The sequence below is a fragment of the Panulirus ornatus genome, chromosome 51 (assembly GCF_036320965.1).
Source record: "Panulirus ornatus isolate Po-2019 chromosome 51, ASM3632096v1, whole genome shotgun sequence".
NCBI lineage: Eukaryota > Metazoa > Arthropoda > Malacostraca > Decapoda > Palinuridae > Panulirus > Panulirus ornatus.
Genome location: NC_092274.1, coordinates 6,316,056 through 6,333,704, shown reverse-complemented (window position 1 = coordinate 6,333,704; position 17,649 = coordinate 6,316,056). Strand labels below are relative to the sequence as shown.

The window sequence follows — 17,649 nt, the reverse complement described above, 5'->3', positions numbered from 1 at the left end:
ACCGCAGCCGCTATGGCGTCATTTGTTTACTAATATTGCTTGTCACGAGGGTTGGCGATGGAGGCATTTTTGCACGACTTGGAAAGGCATTACCTGTATTCTGAATTTATTCCTGAAGTGCCTGACGAAATAAACGAAGGTGACAAACGGGGTAGATTATCATGACTGTACTGAAATAACAATTACTGAACAGTTGAAGTTTGGAGTCGGTGACAGCAGTGTTGAGCCTCCACATTGTATATACTTTTGTACTGCTAAAATGGTGTTTGTCACTGCTGTTAGTTTGGTTTAGGTGTATTGAACAAATACGATCTATATATGTTATATATATACAAATGTCTCCGAGGATATTACAATATATGGTAATCTCATCCCCAATATTATTCATATCTCCCTTCTTACGACATGAAAGCAAATGCTTAAGTTAAAATACAGTTTTAAATATAAAGTTTAACCCTTCAGAACCTTAATGACTTTTGAAATTACCCGAGTTAGGATTTGGAATTTGAAATAGTCAGGTAAAAGTGCCTGAATCGTTACGTCCCCTGGCTGTCGAGGGATCTTGTCCTGAAGTGGGAAATGTTGAGAGGATTAAATAGCATTTATGGCATTTAAATTGTCACAGGTCTTCATAACCTTCAGTGTGAGAGACATTGACCTAAATGAAAAAAATAATGATCCCGATAATACTCCATTATTTTATTCTCCACATTAAATCCTCTTAGATATCATGAATAACAATGCAGAAATGAATTTGAATTTTACAATTGACAGCTCTGAAAACATAAGCTAAAACAGATTATTTAACTGTAAATACAATTCATTATTATATATTTATTGTAAATTTATTATAAAGGATTAAGAGATATTATTTGGACATGAATAATCTGTTGAGGATTTCATCAGTTTGGCATCAAATATAGAGTTTCATTTCAAAGGAAAGATGATTACAATAAGATCTTCGTTCTCTGGCATTCTTTGCATTAAGGAGTTTATGTCAAGGATACATAATAGGTTGTAATATGTAGGTGTTGTATTGATATGAATGTTTTTGGCTTTATTCCAGGTGCAGAAGTATGGGGCAGTGTTTCAAAACTTGTGGCTGTTGGAAGCTATGTAGCTGCCTTACAAGAGTCAGAATGTCAGGCTGCCCTTACTAATGTACGCAAGAAACAGAGGCTTCGTAGTGCCTCCATCAGGGATCACTATCAAGAAGTCCTGTCAGCCTACCTTCGTGATGCAGGGATTGATAAGCAACATGTTGTTCTCTGTATTGGTATATCATCTCTTCAACTGTTTACTCAAAACAACTTTACTGGACCCCTTATTGGTCCACCACCAAGCATTTTACTGCCAGGTTTAGTGCCAGAGTGTCAAACAGAAGAGGAAGTACGAGAGGAAGCCTTGCAGTTACTAGTAGGGGATACTGAAGGGGTTTACAACTTGCTTTATGGTCCTGAGTACCTTGTGTTGGCTGAATTAATTCTTAAAGACCTTCGAATATCCCTTATGGCATGCTTGACAGTGGATTGGTGGTGTTTTCGTTGTTCTCTCCTGCACCAGCGAGTGGCTGATGAGAAGTCAATTCAGCTATATGAGACACTATTGCAGTCCTTGAATGTGGTGGAGAACAATGCAAGACTAGTCAATATTGATATATCAAGAGACCTGACAGCTTTGTATCATCTTGAGGCTGGACATCTCCACTTATATTATTATGATGTTGGACGAGCTGGTATCCATTTTAGCAAGGCAACAAAAGCTCTTGAGGTTGAACTTGAATTAACAGGAGCCCTTGGAAAAAGAACTAAGTGGCAGCTGGAGGATCGAGCTCAGTTGGTGATAAAAGTAAGATTTAAGGGAAAACCATTGACAGACAATGAACTACCAGGTCACACCCTTCTTCCTTCTGACCTTCCCAGGGATATAATTCTCACTGATGATACTCGACTTCATAGATTCAAATTCAAGGAAGAAGACCAAGACATAATTCCGAATTTGAGGCCAATTGAGCAGGCCGTACTTTTGTCTGCAATCACTCACAGAAGGCGATCATCAGCCGCAGATTTGCAGCTTGATCAAGAGACTAAAGCATATATTGTAGCACTCCTTCAGTACCCAAAGAATTGGTGCTTCCAGATGTCTGCTTTACTTCTGAGATCTCGTGTGGAGGCTACTGAGACAAGAGCAATGGAACGTTCTTTAACCCAGGTGGAGGAACTTTTGGCAGCTGTAAATCAAGCAGAACCATCCAGATATGAAAGACTTAAGCTCTTTTTCACCTCATTAGTGCTGCCTCAGTGGGAACTACAACAAGAATTGGCAAAAATGCTTATGAGGTTAGGATGCATCAAGACAGCTCTTGAAGTGTTTGAGCGCCTACAGCTCTGGGAGGACGTAATAACTTGTTACAATGAGCTACAAATGCGCCAGCGGTCTGCCGAATTGGTAAAAGCTCAGTTGGAGAAGAAACAAACACCAAAACTGTGGTGCATGTTAGGTGATGCTACAGACAACATTCAGTATTATGAGAAAGCATGGGAGTTGTCTGGTCAAAACAGTGGAAGAGCCCAGCGGAGCTTGGGAAATTACTACTATGTAAGGAAAGATTATAGTAGTGCTATTTCGCATTATGAAAAGAGCCTCGAAATCAACAGATTACAATTTCCTGTTTGGCAAAGAGTTGCTTATTGTGCCTTGCAGACTGAAAACTGGGAAAGGTGTGCTCATGCATATAGAAGATGTAGTGTGTTGGAGCCAGATTGTTTTGAGGTGTGGAATAACCTTAGTCAGGCATACCTTAAGTTGGACCAGAAACCACGAGCCTGGAAGGCTCTTCAGGAGGCACTGCGGTGTAAAAGAGATTCCTGGCGATTGTGGGATAACTTTATGCTTGTAAGTACATCCCTGGGCTATATGTCACAGGCTTTGAATGCCTATAATCGTATTCTAATGCTGAAGGAACGTCACATTGACACACAGATTCTTGGGCGTATAGTAAAGGCCATAATAGAAGGAAAAATGGATCCTGATGGACGTGAGGTAAGAGGATTATATAAACGATGCTCAGAGCTCCTAGGTCGTTTAACAAGTGAGGTACCAACACACCCAGAACTATGGTATTTGTACGGGATTCTCACTCAAGCTAATGCAGAACCAGACTGTCAGACACGTCATATGGCAATGCAGCATTTCAAGAAGTCTCTGGCAGCTTCTACACAGAAGGCAGGTTGGGAGAAAGACACCATCATGGTGGTAGCTGCATTACATCGTGCCACACACCTAGTGGATGCAGCACTAGCAGCCACTGAAGGTGTTCCTCCCAAGGCAGCCATTGCTGACCTTAATTCTACAAAGATGTCTGTACGTGTAGCCATTGCAGGAACTCAGCGAGGACAGATAAGTGTAGCCACAGGTGAGATAGTGGAAGAAGTGCAGGATCCTTTGAAGAATGTAGAGGACAGATTAGCTGTGTTATTACAAAAGCTGGAAGATCTTAAATTACAGATATGATGACCATCACCCAGAAGTTTGATGATGACCAAAACTTTATGCTCTGATTCATGATATCTTGTGTTTATCTTTAAGTGAACATCTTTTAATGATAGAATTTTTAATGGATTTACTTGTTAGAATTCAGTCATGTTCCTAATTGAGTCTGTATTTTGAAATCAGTATAGACCTGTGAGTTTAAGATAATCTAATGTGATTTTTTATATTGTGTTTGTTTAATATATGTTTTTAAATGATGCTAAGACTATTAAAGCATTGCCACCTTTGTAATTTGTTGAAGTTGGTATAAGTAAAATTTAAGTATTTGCTTCCATTTTGAATGTACCTGTATTTTTCTGTGTATCCAATTAACCATTCCCCAATCTAAAAGTAGGGTAGGTTTTGAAGACCTACATTCACTTGAATTACTGCTCATTTGTTTGTGAATTAGCTTTCAGAACCAAACAGCAATATTTGAAACATCTGCCAAAGTACTTAGTATGATTGCGTGATTGCCAGGAATTAGATTGTATAAGTTTTACAGGCTCTCTCAGAAAGTGAGAATGCTATTGTAGATAGGAGGAAAAGTTATTGAAGTGAGAATGCACATATTACTCAATGAATGATTTGAAATGACATATGCATTATGACCTTACTGCAGTTCTATTTAATTTACTTGAGAAACATTTTGTTAGCTTTTAAGACTACTTTGAGATCTTTTCTTGCTTATCTCGCCTAAAGTTGTACTTTTTATTACATTTTTATAATATAACAGGGTAGATTGATTATGTCTGTGCTCACATTGATTCCTTTTTCGGTTGCATATAAATAAGCATGCTTATAAATGAACCGAAAAAAAATTATGTTGAAATATACAGATCTTTTCATTTATGACTTTTTTAATTTCCAAGTCCCAAGTTCATTTCTAGGCTTTATGCATTGTTTGTACACGCATAACAGTATGGTTCCACAATTTTGAGGTAATTATGGGAGAACTTTCATCATAAGAATTAAAATTCAGGGAAATTTAATGAATGCTTAAATATGTTTGACTATTATGATTAGTCATGAATTTCAGAAAATATAATGTTATAGTAATTGTAATTTGGCAAATAGATGCAGAATAATTCTAGAAAAAAGATCTAAAGGAAAATATTAACAGTATTCTACAGATCGCTGAAGTGTTTACTTGTACGTAAAAAAATAATTGAGCCATTCAAGGTTTTAAGTAAAGCCTTTTTTATATGTTTTATATGTACTTATAAACAAACTGGGCCATAAACTGTCATCATACTGTATATACACAAGCAATATCAAACTGAATATGATTATGCTTTGCAATTTATTGTTTGTACCTTTTAAGTACAGTCTTATTGAGCTCGTGATACACTTTAGGCTTTGTGAATTTCTTACTGGGTATCATAAAACATACCATTATTGATCTTCAGTTTTACTGCAGCAAAGTGACAGTTTCCATGAACTTTAATTATCAGTAAAATAACTTACAAATGACCCAAACCTTACCTTCCCTCTTCACATACTGCACCCTTTCATGTCAGCATACAATGAACATTTGAACAATTAGAGGTTATTATGCACAATTGAATACCAAAAACATCTTGGGTTAAAAAGAAAAATTTACTGTACTTACAAGTGGAGGGATATGGGCACATGCATAGGCTTGGCCCTGTGGATGAAATATATATGTGACAAGGCAAGACAACCTTGTATTTTAGCAATTAATTCTTTTTTCTCATTTTTACATACAGATGGATTTATTATGCATAACTACTTTTTTAAGATATATTGGCTTACATTTTTTCTCAGAAAATAAAATTTGTGTACTTCATTTTAAGTATCTATAAAACCCTATCATCAATACCTTTTGTAGAAGCAGGTTGTATTATCAACCAGAAAACTGCTAGCAGAGTGCCTCTCAAAATTTTACTTGGCTTCAGAGAAAATTTTGCATTCAGACATTCTTTGTACATTCCAAGGGAAGTGGCTTTGGACTACAGAAGTTACCTTAATGATGTGAGCCCAGTTGACTATAGCTCAGAGTTGATTAGAGCACCTGCTTGGTATTTAATTTTGCAACTCACTGCAGCAACATTGTGAGATAACAGACTAAAAAGTAACCTACAGAATGAGCGTTCCTTTAATATCATACATTGTTAGCCTGTAATCAAGCTGTCCCCTAGACAACATGGTTTGTTACCAAACACCATGTTGGCTTGTAACCAAGCTATTTCCTAAAAAAAAAAAACCTGTTGGCTTGTAACCAAGCAGTTGAACATGCTGGTTTGTAACCTAGCTGCTGAACAACATGCTGGCTTGTAACCAAGCTGCCCCCTGAACAACACGGCTTGTAACCAAGCTGCCTGCTGAATGATGTTAGCTTGTAACCAAGCTGTTGGCTTGTAATCAAGGTTTCCCTTGAACGACCTGTGAGCCTGTAACCAGCTGCCTCTAAACCAAATCTGATTTTCCCTATAAAATGGTAAACCAAAAGTGGAATACATAACTTTGGTTGACCAGCACCAGGTTCACTGAGAGCACCAGGTCCACTGAGAGCACCAGGTCCACTGACAGCACCTGCTGTGGCCAGCACCAGGCCCACTGACAGCACCAGGTCCACTGACCACCTGCTGTGGCCAGCACCACGTCCACTGACTGCACCTGGTGAGGCCAACACCTGCTGCGGCTAGCACCAGGTCCACTGACAGCACCTGGTGAGGCCAGCACCAGGTCCACTGACCACCTGCTGTGGCCAGCACCAGGTCCACTGACAGCACCTAGTGAGCCCAGCACCAGGTCCACTGACCACCTGCTGTGGCCAGCACCAGGTCCACTGACCACCTCCTGTGGCCAGCACCAGGTCCACTGACAGCATCTGCTGTGGCCAGCACCAGGTCTACTGACAGCATCTACTGTGGCCACCACCAGGTCCACTGACAACACCTGCTGTGGCCACCGCCAGGTCCACTGACAGCACCTAGTGAGGCCAGCGCCAAATTCGCTGACGAAATCTGATGCGGACAACACCAGGGCAACTGACAGCACCTGGTGAGGTCAGTGCCAGGTTCACTGACAGCACCTTGTATGGCCAGCACAAGGTGCTGGTCCTCTGACGGAAACATGTGGCCAGAACCAGCAGATCTACTGACAGCACCTGGTGAGGCCAGCACCAGGTCCACTGATGGAACCTGATGTGGCCAGCACCAGGTCCACTAACAGCACCTGGTGAGGTCAGCACCAGGTCCACTAACAGCACCTTGTGAGGCCAGCACCAGGTCCATTGACACCTGGTGTGGCCAGCACCAAGTCCACTGACGGCACCTGGTGTGGCCAGCACCAGGTCCACCGACGACACCTGGTGTGGCCAGCACCAGGTCCACTGACGGCACCTGGTGTGGCCAGCACCACTCACGACCGGCCTTGAACCTCGCTTGCATTATTGTGTGTTCACCATAAGACTTATTCACCAATCCTCATCTTTGTAAGACCGATTGATCTGAAGAACGTCCTTGAACCTTTAACATACAGACACCATAATTCATACAAGAGGTTGCTAATGCCCGTCGATAAGGTATAACTGGAGAGAAGAATCTCTTGTACCACAAATAAACCCTTTTTATAGCATCCTCTCATGACAGGTGTTACACACAGCCTTTCATAAGCATATACACATCTGGTAAATAATTAATTACAATTGCATTTACGGTAAATACCACTGGACTTATACCTAGCTAAATCTGGCTGGGTGAAAAGTTCAATAATATCTACTAAACACGATTCCCTCATTACTTGGAGTAATATACATGTAATATTAGTCGAATAAGGTGGTTTAATGCGAAATAGGTGTAATGCAGAGAGTTCCGGCGTGTGTGATAGGACCTGGCCATGTTAATTATAAAGAAAAAATTTCCGTCCCCCAGCACGCTGCGCAGATCCGTCCAATAATAACTTTTGCCTCGCCTGCCACACTCCTCAGCTCCTCTGGACCTTCCCCGATGCTGTGTAAGAGTGTGGCTAGGAATGCTTTGTGTCCTGGTTATTATCCATCATGATAACATACACATCTGCCGACCCGTAAGGAGGAAAATCCAATAATATCCGAGCGCGCTTACCAGCTACTTGCATTGCACTTCGTGGATTACCTTTCAGGTGTTATCACTACAATACGTACATCACGGAATTATATTTCAATCAAATATAGACTTAAAGTCACAATAAATCGTAATTTAAATCACCTAAATTATCGGATATTATCATACATTAAATATACATAAGCTAAGTGTATGATAAATGTGGTTTATGAGAGGTAATAAATGATAAATAGAAAGAGGGTGAGCGAAGGTTAGAGGGAGTGAGCGATAGCGTCAGCGCGCGGGACCCGCCCAGCCCAGCGCCCCGGCCAGCCTGGCTTACTCGGTGTCGGACTCCATTTTGAAAGACAGGAGGAGCTCACTCACAGCATCATAGGCAAGGCATTTCCCTGTGGTTTTACGTTGCTAACGCCACCTTTGGTCGCGGGAAGCAACTCCCTTTGGCTCAGTGTACTTTGTAGGAGCACTGGTATGTCTGAGGGAGGGTGAGGGATGACGTTTGTGGGACAGGTAAGTTGGGAGGGGGTTGGATGGTCTACAGTTCCCGCGTCCCATTTGGCAGGTCTTCATTGACTCCCGGGGGCGCCCCCCTCCCACCATCGCCACTCCTGTGGTCTATGAAAGGCTAGACTTGAGATAATAGACGTGTAAGGTGGTGGTGGTGGGTTTATATCTATAGCGGTAGGGCTTCAGGTGACGAGGTCATTGAAAAAAAAAAGGTGAATTAAGGTGCTGGACCCACCTGAGAATCAGCCATCGATCGGCGTCTCCCGGCGGAGGCCCCGCAGGAGTGGTATGGGTCCGTGTTCCTCTTTGTTCTTGTCACAGCCTGGCTTGTTACATATCCCTCCCGTGGGCGCCCCCACAGCTGTTCACGACTCATATATTGGCCTTGTTCTACACTTAGGTTATCACTACAGTACTCCTGTCATATATGTGCTCCCTGGGCCCCGGTGCCATGACTGGCCCACGTGGCCATTGCCGATAACTTTGCCGATTTATGATAATGATGCCCTTGGTATACTTATAGTCGTATATCGGTAGTATAACTAATATACTTCAAAGCAGTTTGAGTAATGTTAGGCACCGGGTGTGAAGCTAAGAGCCCCCCTAAGCTCTCATTATACCTAACTAGCAGTTAACCATCATTACTGGGTGTATAGCAAACATGATCAAACTCATACTTGTAATTAACTTAATTTAAGGGGAAGGCTTTTAACACTTATGGGGGCCCCATTTCACATTTGATTCCCATTATACAACTATGCTCTTGGCAGGTTGTCTGACCGAGGCCATTACTATAGTAGTCATTTAATTAAAGCACAGGTATTTCCTGTTCCTCATGTCCTACCCAGTTTAGTAATGCCGAGATATGGGACTGGTTATCATATTTTATCAAGTTAGTGAGATGGGGAAAGGAACATGACGGGTAATGAATAATGACTGTGTGTAAGTTCCCCGCTTCTGTGTCAGTAAATGAAAGACTAACCGTGAGCAGTATTTGTTTGGCCATCCAGTATTGGTCAAATTTCAAAGAAAGGAGAGGAATAGGTTGCCTCGTTGAATCTGTCTGATGTACAAGTATCGACTTACATGTTATAAATATCTTCATACACCTTGGTAGACCGGAGAGTGAAGGGCATGACCTGATTACAACCTTTAAAGTTTTTGAAGTGGATTGATGACCTAGACTTTTTTTTTATGTGTATGGTTAGAAAACAAGAGGATATTGGAAGAAATTAAGCAAGAAACTTAAAAAGATGTGAAGTACTCGAATAGTAGGAGTGGTGGATAATGACTAAAATGAATGAAGACATGGTAAATGCGGATAGCAAGCACAGATGTAAAATGCATGAATTGAGAAAATGCTTGAGATGGGAGTTTTTGCTAATAATCAAATTTATACAAATATCACTGATAAACCAAAAGACCAATTTTAATTAAACCAAGTTTGCAGAATAGCTTATGCCATCATTTTGTTCTGGGCAAATGTTTGGCTTAAGAAGCAGTCATATCAAAAAATGTAGGTTTTCCCAAAGTGGTGGGTTGCGTCGACCATTCTCCCAACTTTAGCTTACCTGAACATAACTCGAAGAGATGGAACAACAGAATATAAACCAGTAAGTAATATAACATAAGATCCACAGATGACATTTATTCTGCAAAATAAACGCCACAGAACATATGAAGATCTTATCAATCTACATTGCCTGCAAAAAAGTGGTCACCCTTTCATTTTTGTACTTTCTCATCTTTCCTTTGGCCTTGATTACCACCTGCAGATGTCTGAGCACAGAATTGGCAAGGTTCCTGAAGTATCGTAGGTCTATGTTTTGGGTCTGTAGGGTCTTGATCTCCTCAAAGAGGCATGGCACTGATGAGGTGTTGCAGGAAGCCAACCATAATGAAGCACAGTACACATAAGTGAAATTTCCAAATTGAAAAGGCAGGCTGGAAGGGTGCACTGAGGTCAGTTGTTGGCACTCACACCGTTAGAAATACTAGTCTTAGTGACTAAACATATGCTGATTTTTACCCTTAGATATGCTAGTACCCACAGTAAACCTTATCCATGTTTCACCTTCGAAAATATTCCAGGGGCACTGTATTGTTACTTGTAAAACATATGTGAAGTTGACAATGAAATAAGTTCTACCATGTGCATAATTATATGGTGAAGGTGAGAAAAATATTAAGATAAGATAGCATTAAATGAAAACAAAAGTTATCAGAAGCCATATCAGTTGCATAACATTACTGACCACAGTTGTTACAGACTACTGTACAAGGAAATTACATGTCTATATATATCTTTGATGCCTGATCCCTTTGGGAACTCCCTTAAGGGGATGGCCATGGCAAGTCTCCATAACAGTTGAACTACATTAAAGCAGTATTTAAGCTGCAGAAAAGTTTATCATGTAAAAAGAAATATGTCTGTATGCTGTAAATCTAAAACAAAGCTCAAGATTATGTATTTTTGCATCGTGTATTTTAGGCCTTTGCCCTTATTTATGATAGTAGCTGTGGGTACAGGACCATGTCCGTGGATGAGGCTGCAAGAACATGAGTTTTTGTTATATTCTGTGGGCATAGTAGTTCAAAACTTGATCAAGTAAGTAATGAAAGGGTAATAGAGATGTGTGGTAATATAAAGAGTGTGGTTGAAAGAGCTGAAGAGGGTGTGTTGAAATGGTTTGGACACACGGAATGAATGAGTGAGGAAAAGATTGACAAAGAGGATATATGTGTCATAGGTGAAGGGAGACCAAATTGGAGGTGGAAGGATAGGGTGAAAAAGATTTTGAGCGATCAGGGCTTGAACATACAGGAGGGTGAAAGATGTGCAAGGAATAGAGTGAACTGGAACAGTGTGGTATACTGGGGTCGATATGCTGTCAATAGATTGAACTAGGGCATGTGAAGGGTCTGGGGTAAACCATGTAAAGGTCTGTGGGGCCTGGATGTGGAAAGGGAGCTGTGGTTTCGGTGCATACATACTTTGTTAGTGGTGGTTGGAATCCACAGAGAGCGTTGTGAAAAACAAGGCCTAAACACATTGATAAATGAGCTAATGTGTCTTTCAGATTGAATATGACACCACTGTTTTTAGCGATTGCTGTCACCTTAATGGTTTTAGTATAGTTAAAGCTTATTAGTATTAAGTAGTTTATGAAATCCGATTGTAACTGTATTATAACTTTTTCACCCCCAGAAGAAATGGATGACAGCCCAGGACAGAACTCTGCTCCCCGTGGTCGAGGTGGTTTCAGAGGTGTACGTGGTACTACAGTGCGTGGCAGGGGAATGAGAGGTGCAAGAGGTGGCAGAGGTGCCCCAGGGTACTCTGGGTATGTTTTCTTATTACTTTATAATATAATTTCAATGCAGATGCTTCACACTAAGGTTGAGGTTTAAAGTTTACCTTCAAGAAAAAATTCTGTTCAGGCCACGAGCTCTCAAAACCTTATTCACTTCATCCCACTATCAGAAATTTGGTTTACCCCTTCTCTTTGATCCCTCCACTTCTGACATCTATCATTCTTACGTAACATGCTTTCCATTTGTTCAAATCATTTCAGCGTACCTTCTTCAGCTTTCTCAACCATACTCTTCTTTTTTCCACATCTCTCTTACCCCATCATTTCTTATTTGATCAACCCTCCTCACACCACATATTGTTGTCAAATATATAATTCTCACCACATTCACCTTCCATACATCACTGGGACTACTGTGCCACCAAACAAGCTTTTTTTTTACCCTCCCAGGTATTGACCTTTCTTTCCACACATTCCTCATGCTCCCAAGACCTTTACCTCCTCATCCACCCTTTCACTAACATCAGCTCCTATGGTTTCATTTGCTTTCATGTTCACTCTCTTGTATCTTCAAACTCTTCCTTTCCTTCAAGTTTTCTCAATTCAAACTCAACTATTCTGTCTCCCTCCAGTGTTAAACTTAATCTTAATAACCTTGCTTGTATTTACATTTATCTCAACTTTCTCCTTTCTCACACTTTCTCAAACACTGAATAACCCTGCTTTTATTCATATTTACTCATGACTTTCTCTTTTCCCATTTACCTCCACTGATATTCCCATTTGTTCTTTTGTTTATCTCACACTTCACCTTCCAAAGCATTTTCTTATCCTGTGTGAAGAATGCTCATATTTACTCATTCTAGATATAATTTGCCTTTTTTTTTTTTTTTTTCCAGTTCCATGGCGTCCTGCTACTTTCTCTGTTACATCACTCAATCACATGCTCTCTTTTCCTGCAAGTGACTCCCATAAAACTCTTATCTTTCACCTCTCAACCTCCTCATCTGCCCACTCACTTCCCTTTCTCACCTCTCACCCTCCACATGCCACACGTCTTGCTCATTTAAGCAGTGCTTTCACGAGTTTGACACCACCCATTTTTCACCCAAACCCCCAGCTTTATTTCCTCTCACTTTTTGCCAATCCATTTCTTCTTCCAAGCTCACTCACTTTTCACAAACCTCTTTCCACCCATATCTTTCCATTTTTCCTAATGCCTCTTCAAACCTTCACCCCAACCTCCATGAAGTAATGATCAAACATCTCACCACCTGCCCCTCTCAGCATATTGACATCCGTGAATCTCTTCTGCATGCCTATCTGTTAATATTTTATCCAATAATGCCTCCTTACCATCTTTGCTTCTAAATTACTTATATATATCCTACTTTTTAAACCAGGTATTAACAGCCCTTTGTCAGCAATCAACTCCGCAAATTGTTCACCATTCTTGTTCACAACACCTAGTACCCCATGACCCTCGTTTTTACCTCGGCTGCTAGATTACCCAATCTTCCCTTCAAATCACCCATCACAAATACTCAGTCCCTTCCATCAAAACTGCTGATGCATTCTGTGTCTCCCAGAACACTTGCCTTTCTTTCTTAGTCCTCTCATATCGAGGTGCATAACTTTGAATAATCACCCACCGTTCATATCTTCTTATTTTTACACATGTCAGTGTTTGGCTCCCTTTCTTACACACTCTTGTACATTCCCACAACTCCTTCAGCATCAGTGGTACTCCTGTCTTTGCTCTTGCCCTTGCACTAACCACTCACTTTACCCATGAGATATTTCCATACCTTTTGTATTCTCTCCCTTTTAGCTTTGTTTTGCTCAGATCTAGAGCATTCAATCTTCTTTCTTCAGACATCCTCCTTATCTCTCTCTTGTTTTGGTTACACTTGCATGCATTTTTAAACACTCCATCTCAAGCCTGTGATGAGGATGAGCACTCCTTGGTAAGCTCCTTCCATTGTTACAACTTCTACAAAATGCAGGGAATACTTGGGAAGTATTCTTTCTCCCCTATCTCCATGGGTACCATAAACTTTAGTCTTCTATGACATGCTGGGAATATTTAGGAAGTATCCCTTTCCTAATTTCCTCAAGGATTAAAAAAAATGCATACTTATATGCTTCAATCTTAACTGCAGGTATGGTTGAGTTTCATGAATTCTTCATGTATTAAGATAAAAATTTTTAAGATAAATCTTTTATCAAGAAATTTAACATTTTATAGCAAAAAAATGAATCCTCAATATTGCTCTTTTTTTCATAATGCTTAATATTTTTGTTATTGTAGAGGCCCAGTGCGTGGTGGGTTTCGTGGTCGAGGAGGCTTCCGTGGAGCCCGGTGAGTACTATATTGAACTTCAAATGAAGAAAGGAAATGATTCTTTACAATGGATGTCTCACAATCATGTTGTCATAATATTCATTTCTAACTTATTTTTTCTTTGTTTCAGTGGGGGCCCTGATGGTGGGTACCGTGGTGGTATGAGAGGTAATTTCAGAGGTTTCCGAGGCAGTTCGTATGGGCAAAGTCGTGGTGGTGGCTTCCGTGGTCGTGGCACAGGTGCTCCCCGTGGTAGTTATGGTGGTGGTGGATACGGAGATAGTGGTTACAGAGGCGGTGGATATCGCGGAACCCCAAGGGGACGTGGTGGTGGATATGACGGGGGATACCAGAAGCGTGGGTAAGTAGCTGTTCAGCTGTAAGGTGACTGGCTTGGGCTTAGTAGATGCTTGAAGGGAAAGAAAATGGTGGAATATGTCTTATCTGTTGAAATTTAATGTTTAGTTAGTCATTGTATATTTTGAGCTTTGTTCTTCTCGTGAACTATTGGTTAATTAACATTTTCTTTTATTATTCTTTAATCTTGTTGGTAACTGACAGTTTCTGGCCACATATGAAAATAAAAAAAAAAAAAAAATGTTAGTATAACCTAGGATAGCATGCTTACTTTTTTGGAAGAAACTGCATGTTGAATTGCATGTCTGTGAACCACATATGTGATCATCACAGCAGTGACCTCTGATTGTTCTTTGAGGTCTTGATTATATTACCATGTTCAAAAAGTTCACAATGTGTAGAGGAATCAGCACATGAGTTTTTGGGGCATAATCAAGGAACTTAGAGGTTACTTAGTTGCGGTCTCTTTGTAGGGCTTCGCGTGGTTCATATGGCGGCCCTCCCATGAAGCGGCCCAGGATGGATGGGGAAAGTGGCTACAGTAACAGGTAGGCCAAGGAACTAAACTAGTACCTACCTTTCTGGTCACTCTTATTAAATAAAAGTATCTTTAGATTTTTTTAAGTGTGTATTCTTTCATTTTTGCAAATGAAAGAAAGAACTTCATTTGTAATGGCTTTGGGAAGCCTGAAGATCATTTTGGGAAAGGGAGTGCCTTCCTAATGCAACTTCTGCTAGCAGCTTGTCTTAACTAGCTACCTTTTTTTTTTTTATTTATTTGATTTTTTTTTTTTTATTTTATACTCTGAATACTTGAATGCACCCCAAAACTTTTGTCCTGTCTCCTGAAGCACATAAAGGTCACTGAAAGTATTGCAAAGACTAAAAGCTATTTTTGAAAGCAGTGTTAGAAAGTGTCAGTTCCATAGTAATTCCCAGCAAGGATGGGGGTTGGTGCATGTTTTGGCATTGTATGTGGCATATAGTAGATGTTGGCTAAACGTTCTTCTCTGTTGCTGTTTGGTTTACTTGTTTTGGGGTCTGAATTTCACAGTATTATTATACAGGTGAGAAATGTAATAGCAACATGTTTCTTTTTTCCAGTGGTTATGGTGGTGGATACAGTTCTTCAAATTATGATGATTATGGTGGAAACAGCTATAGTAGTGGCCCCAACTACAGCAGTGGTGGATATGATAACTACAAATCTAGTAAGTACTGACTGGATTGGGAGGTGCTCACAGATCTATTATGATAGGTGTGCAGCAGCATGAGAACATTTATTAACTAGTGGCATGTGTCATGAATCACGACAACTGACTTTTACTGTAATATGATTGGGGAGGAAACACTGCTCACCTCTCCCTGTTGTAAAAAGCAACTTTGAGGGACAAGATTGAGGGGTGGGTTGGCTAGATGTTGTACCATAGTGTTATCACTTCATAAATGTAGTTACAAAAGAAGGGGTCAAAGTAGGTTTTTTTTTTTCCTGAAAAGCTCTGTCACTTGTTCTGGATGCTGTCTTGTTGATACAGGATTTAGTGACAATAAATTTTTCAGAATCAAATTCTAATGATAATCAGATTATTTCTCAGAGATATATATAAACTTCATGCTTCAGTACTGTTACGGTGCCATGTTTTAGTGGTGGCTGGGTATGCTCGACTGTAAAGGAAGTACTGTGCTTAATATATATTAAGTAGCAGGAAATAAAAGAAATTGAGCAAAACTTTACTGTTTAAGAAGCATGTAAAAAACTCACGTATACCTTAATTTGAAAGAATTTCGGAGGACCTTTCACCCCATCAGCTTGGTCTAGGACCAAGCTGTTTCTGTGTGCAAGTTTGTGTTTATAATGTTGGCAATCTTTGACGTCTTTCCAGGCTCAGGCTATGACAGCAGTTATGGGGGCAGCCAAAGTTATGGGGGCGGTAACTACGATAGTTATGACAGCAGGGGTGGGTACAGCACTTCCCAAGGCTACAGCAATGGTACGTACTAAATCCTTTACACAGAACATACACTGCCAGGTTGCACATGGAAGAAACTAAGTACGTACAGCAAGGTTTGGACGTTTGCGGGGAGCGAGTACTGTCATGCTGTCTGGAAATGGGACCTGATTGGTGCTGTGCAACAACAACCGAGTCAGAATACTAAGACAGTGGAGTCATAGAAATAATTAAGAATAAGAGTGAGTAATGAAAAGAAAAAAAAAAATGAGAGGATGCCCTAAAGATAAGAAACTGTAGTCAGAACTTGAGGTACCAAACAATATCAAGATGAAATGTGGAAAATGGCTCACATATTAAACAGAGGAAATAAGATTGATGGCGATATTTTTTATTTTGTTTTTAGTAACGGAGTGGAAATTCGTAACAATGAACCAAGATAAGTATAGTTAAGTGACAAGACTAGATGCAAGACTAAACCTCATTAGAATGAAGTGACTGGTGTGTTTTCTTAAATGATTAAAGAAAATTCTAATCCTGTATAACCTATGGAGGCTGATAGGAATTTTTGAGTTGCTGATATGTTTGTATTTGTTCATTGACCAAGTGGGATATTAGGATAACAAGCTAATGATTATGTATTTACAGTGGATTAGTGTAAACTTAATTATCTGTATGAAATGACCATCGGCCAATTTTATTTATCACAAGATAATTGCTTTCATTTTTACTTTATTCTATCTAAAGGGGTCCATTTATTTTTTATACTGGAAAGTATATCTCAAAGTTGAATTCTGGTGAGCTCCTTTTGTCTTTCTAAAAAGAAATTACCATTATTATTATACAGAAACAAAGAAAATTTATGCAAACATGAAGGCCGTGGTTATGATGTAATGTCTGTCCTTTGTATTAAGCAAATGCTGCTAGCAAATAGGCTTGCAGCTGTTCAAGTACAATAAAACCTCTAAGACAAATAGCAGTTTTCTGAATCCATCCATCCAACCTCCCAGTCAAAGAAATGAAAAGATGGATCCATAATAAAATGGCACACCACTTTTAGATGCAGGTAATGTATATTGTAGTGTAGTACCAAGGGCATTAAATACCTGATACAAGAATATCGTTGTTGAAATTGAGTACAAAAGTATTGATACAATTCGGGTTAAAGCTGAATACATGTCAGCAAAAAAAAAAAAAAAAAAAAAAAAAAAAAAAGGATGGGCATAGGAATGCTCTTTGAGGTAAGGGTTTAGTTTAGATGTGCCCTATATATAAGGGGTTGATTGATTTTAATAAATCTTAACACCATGCACATTTTAGCGATGTTTGTGCACTTGTCTCGTCTGTTTTCAACTCCCTGCAAGTAGTGTAAGCTTTTATATTGAAATGCAAGAGAGCAAATTTTATTCCTTACAGGATTGTACACTGGGAGGAAAAATATAAGGTACCAAATGGATGGATGGAATATCTGAAGAATGCCACAGCCGTGCTCTGGTGAACTAGATTCTCAGCTGTCTCCTTAAACTTTTAATTACTGCTTGTAATATCCATGGATTTTGCTCCCCACAGGCTCATAC

The 17,649-nt window shown here is 39.9% G+C and overlaps 2 protein-coding genes across 3 annotated transcripts; both read left to right on the top strand.

Annotated features, from left to right (window-relative positions):
* LOC139764903 (tetratricopeptide repeat protein 27) lies at nucleotides 1–4,383 on the top strand. 2 transcript variants are annotated; one of them, XM_071691972.1, is made up of 2 exons: nucleotides 1–139; nucleotides 1,067–4,383. In XM_071691972.1, exons 1-2 carry the CDS (start codon nucleotides 58–60, stop codon nucleotides 3,511–3,513), a joined length of 2,529 nt encoding a protein of 842 aa, XP_071548073.1. In that variant the 5' UTR covers nucleotides 1–57; the 3' UTR covers nucleotides 3,514–4,383. The 2 variants fall into 2 exon arrangements, with proteins under 2 accessions (XP_071548073.1, XP_071548072.1); XM_071691971.1 differs by having other exon boundaries at nucleotides 40–151.
* A 3,497-nt stretch (nucleotides 4,384–7,880) lies between these two features.
* Nucleotides 7,881–17,046, top strand: LOC139764904 (uncharacterized). The gene is made up of 7 exons (XM_071691973.1): nucleotides 7,881–7,977; nucleotides 11,320–11,452; nucleotides 13,734–13,784; nucleotides 13,897–14,127; nucleotides 14,597–14,671; nucleotides 15,228–15,334; nucleotides 16,007–17,046. The coding sequence occupies exons 2-7, from the start codon at nucleotides 11,322–11,324 to the stop codon at nucleotides 16,123–16,125; spliced, it is 714 nt and encodes a 237-aa protein (XP_071548074.1). The 5' UTR covers nucleotides 7,881–7,977; nucleotides 11,320–11,321; the 3' UTR covers nucleotides 16,126–17,046.
* The last annotated feature ends 603 nt before the right edge of the window (nucleotides 17,047–17,649 follow it).

Bases quoted from the DNA above. Each gene is read 5' to 3' on its own strand.
- LOC139764903 (XM_071691971.1), top strand. From the start codon at position 58: ATGGAGGCATTTTTGCACGACTTGGAAAGGCATTACCTGTATTCTGAA. The intron at 152-1,066 runs GTAGATTATCAT...GCTTTATTCCAG, and splicing joins AAACGAAGGTGACAAACGGG to GTGCAGAAGTATGGGGCAGT.
- LOC139764904 (XM_071691973.1), top strand. From the start codon at position 11,322: ATGGATGACAGCCCAGGACAGAACTCTGCTCCCCGTGGTCGAGGTGGT. The intron at 11,453-13,733 runs GTATGTTTTCTT...TTGTTATTGTAG, and splicing joins GGTGCCCCAGGGTACTCTGG to AGGCCCAGTGCGTGGTGGGT. The intron at 14,128-14,596 runs GTAAGTAGCTGT...GTCTCTTTGTAG, and splicing joins GGGGGATACCAGAAGCGTGG to GGCTTCGCGTGGTTCATATG.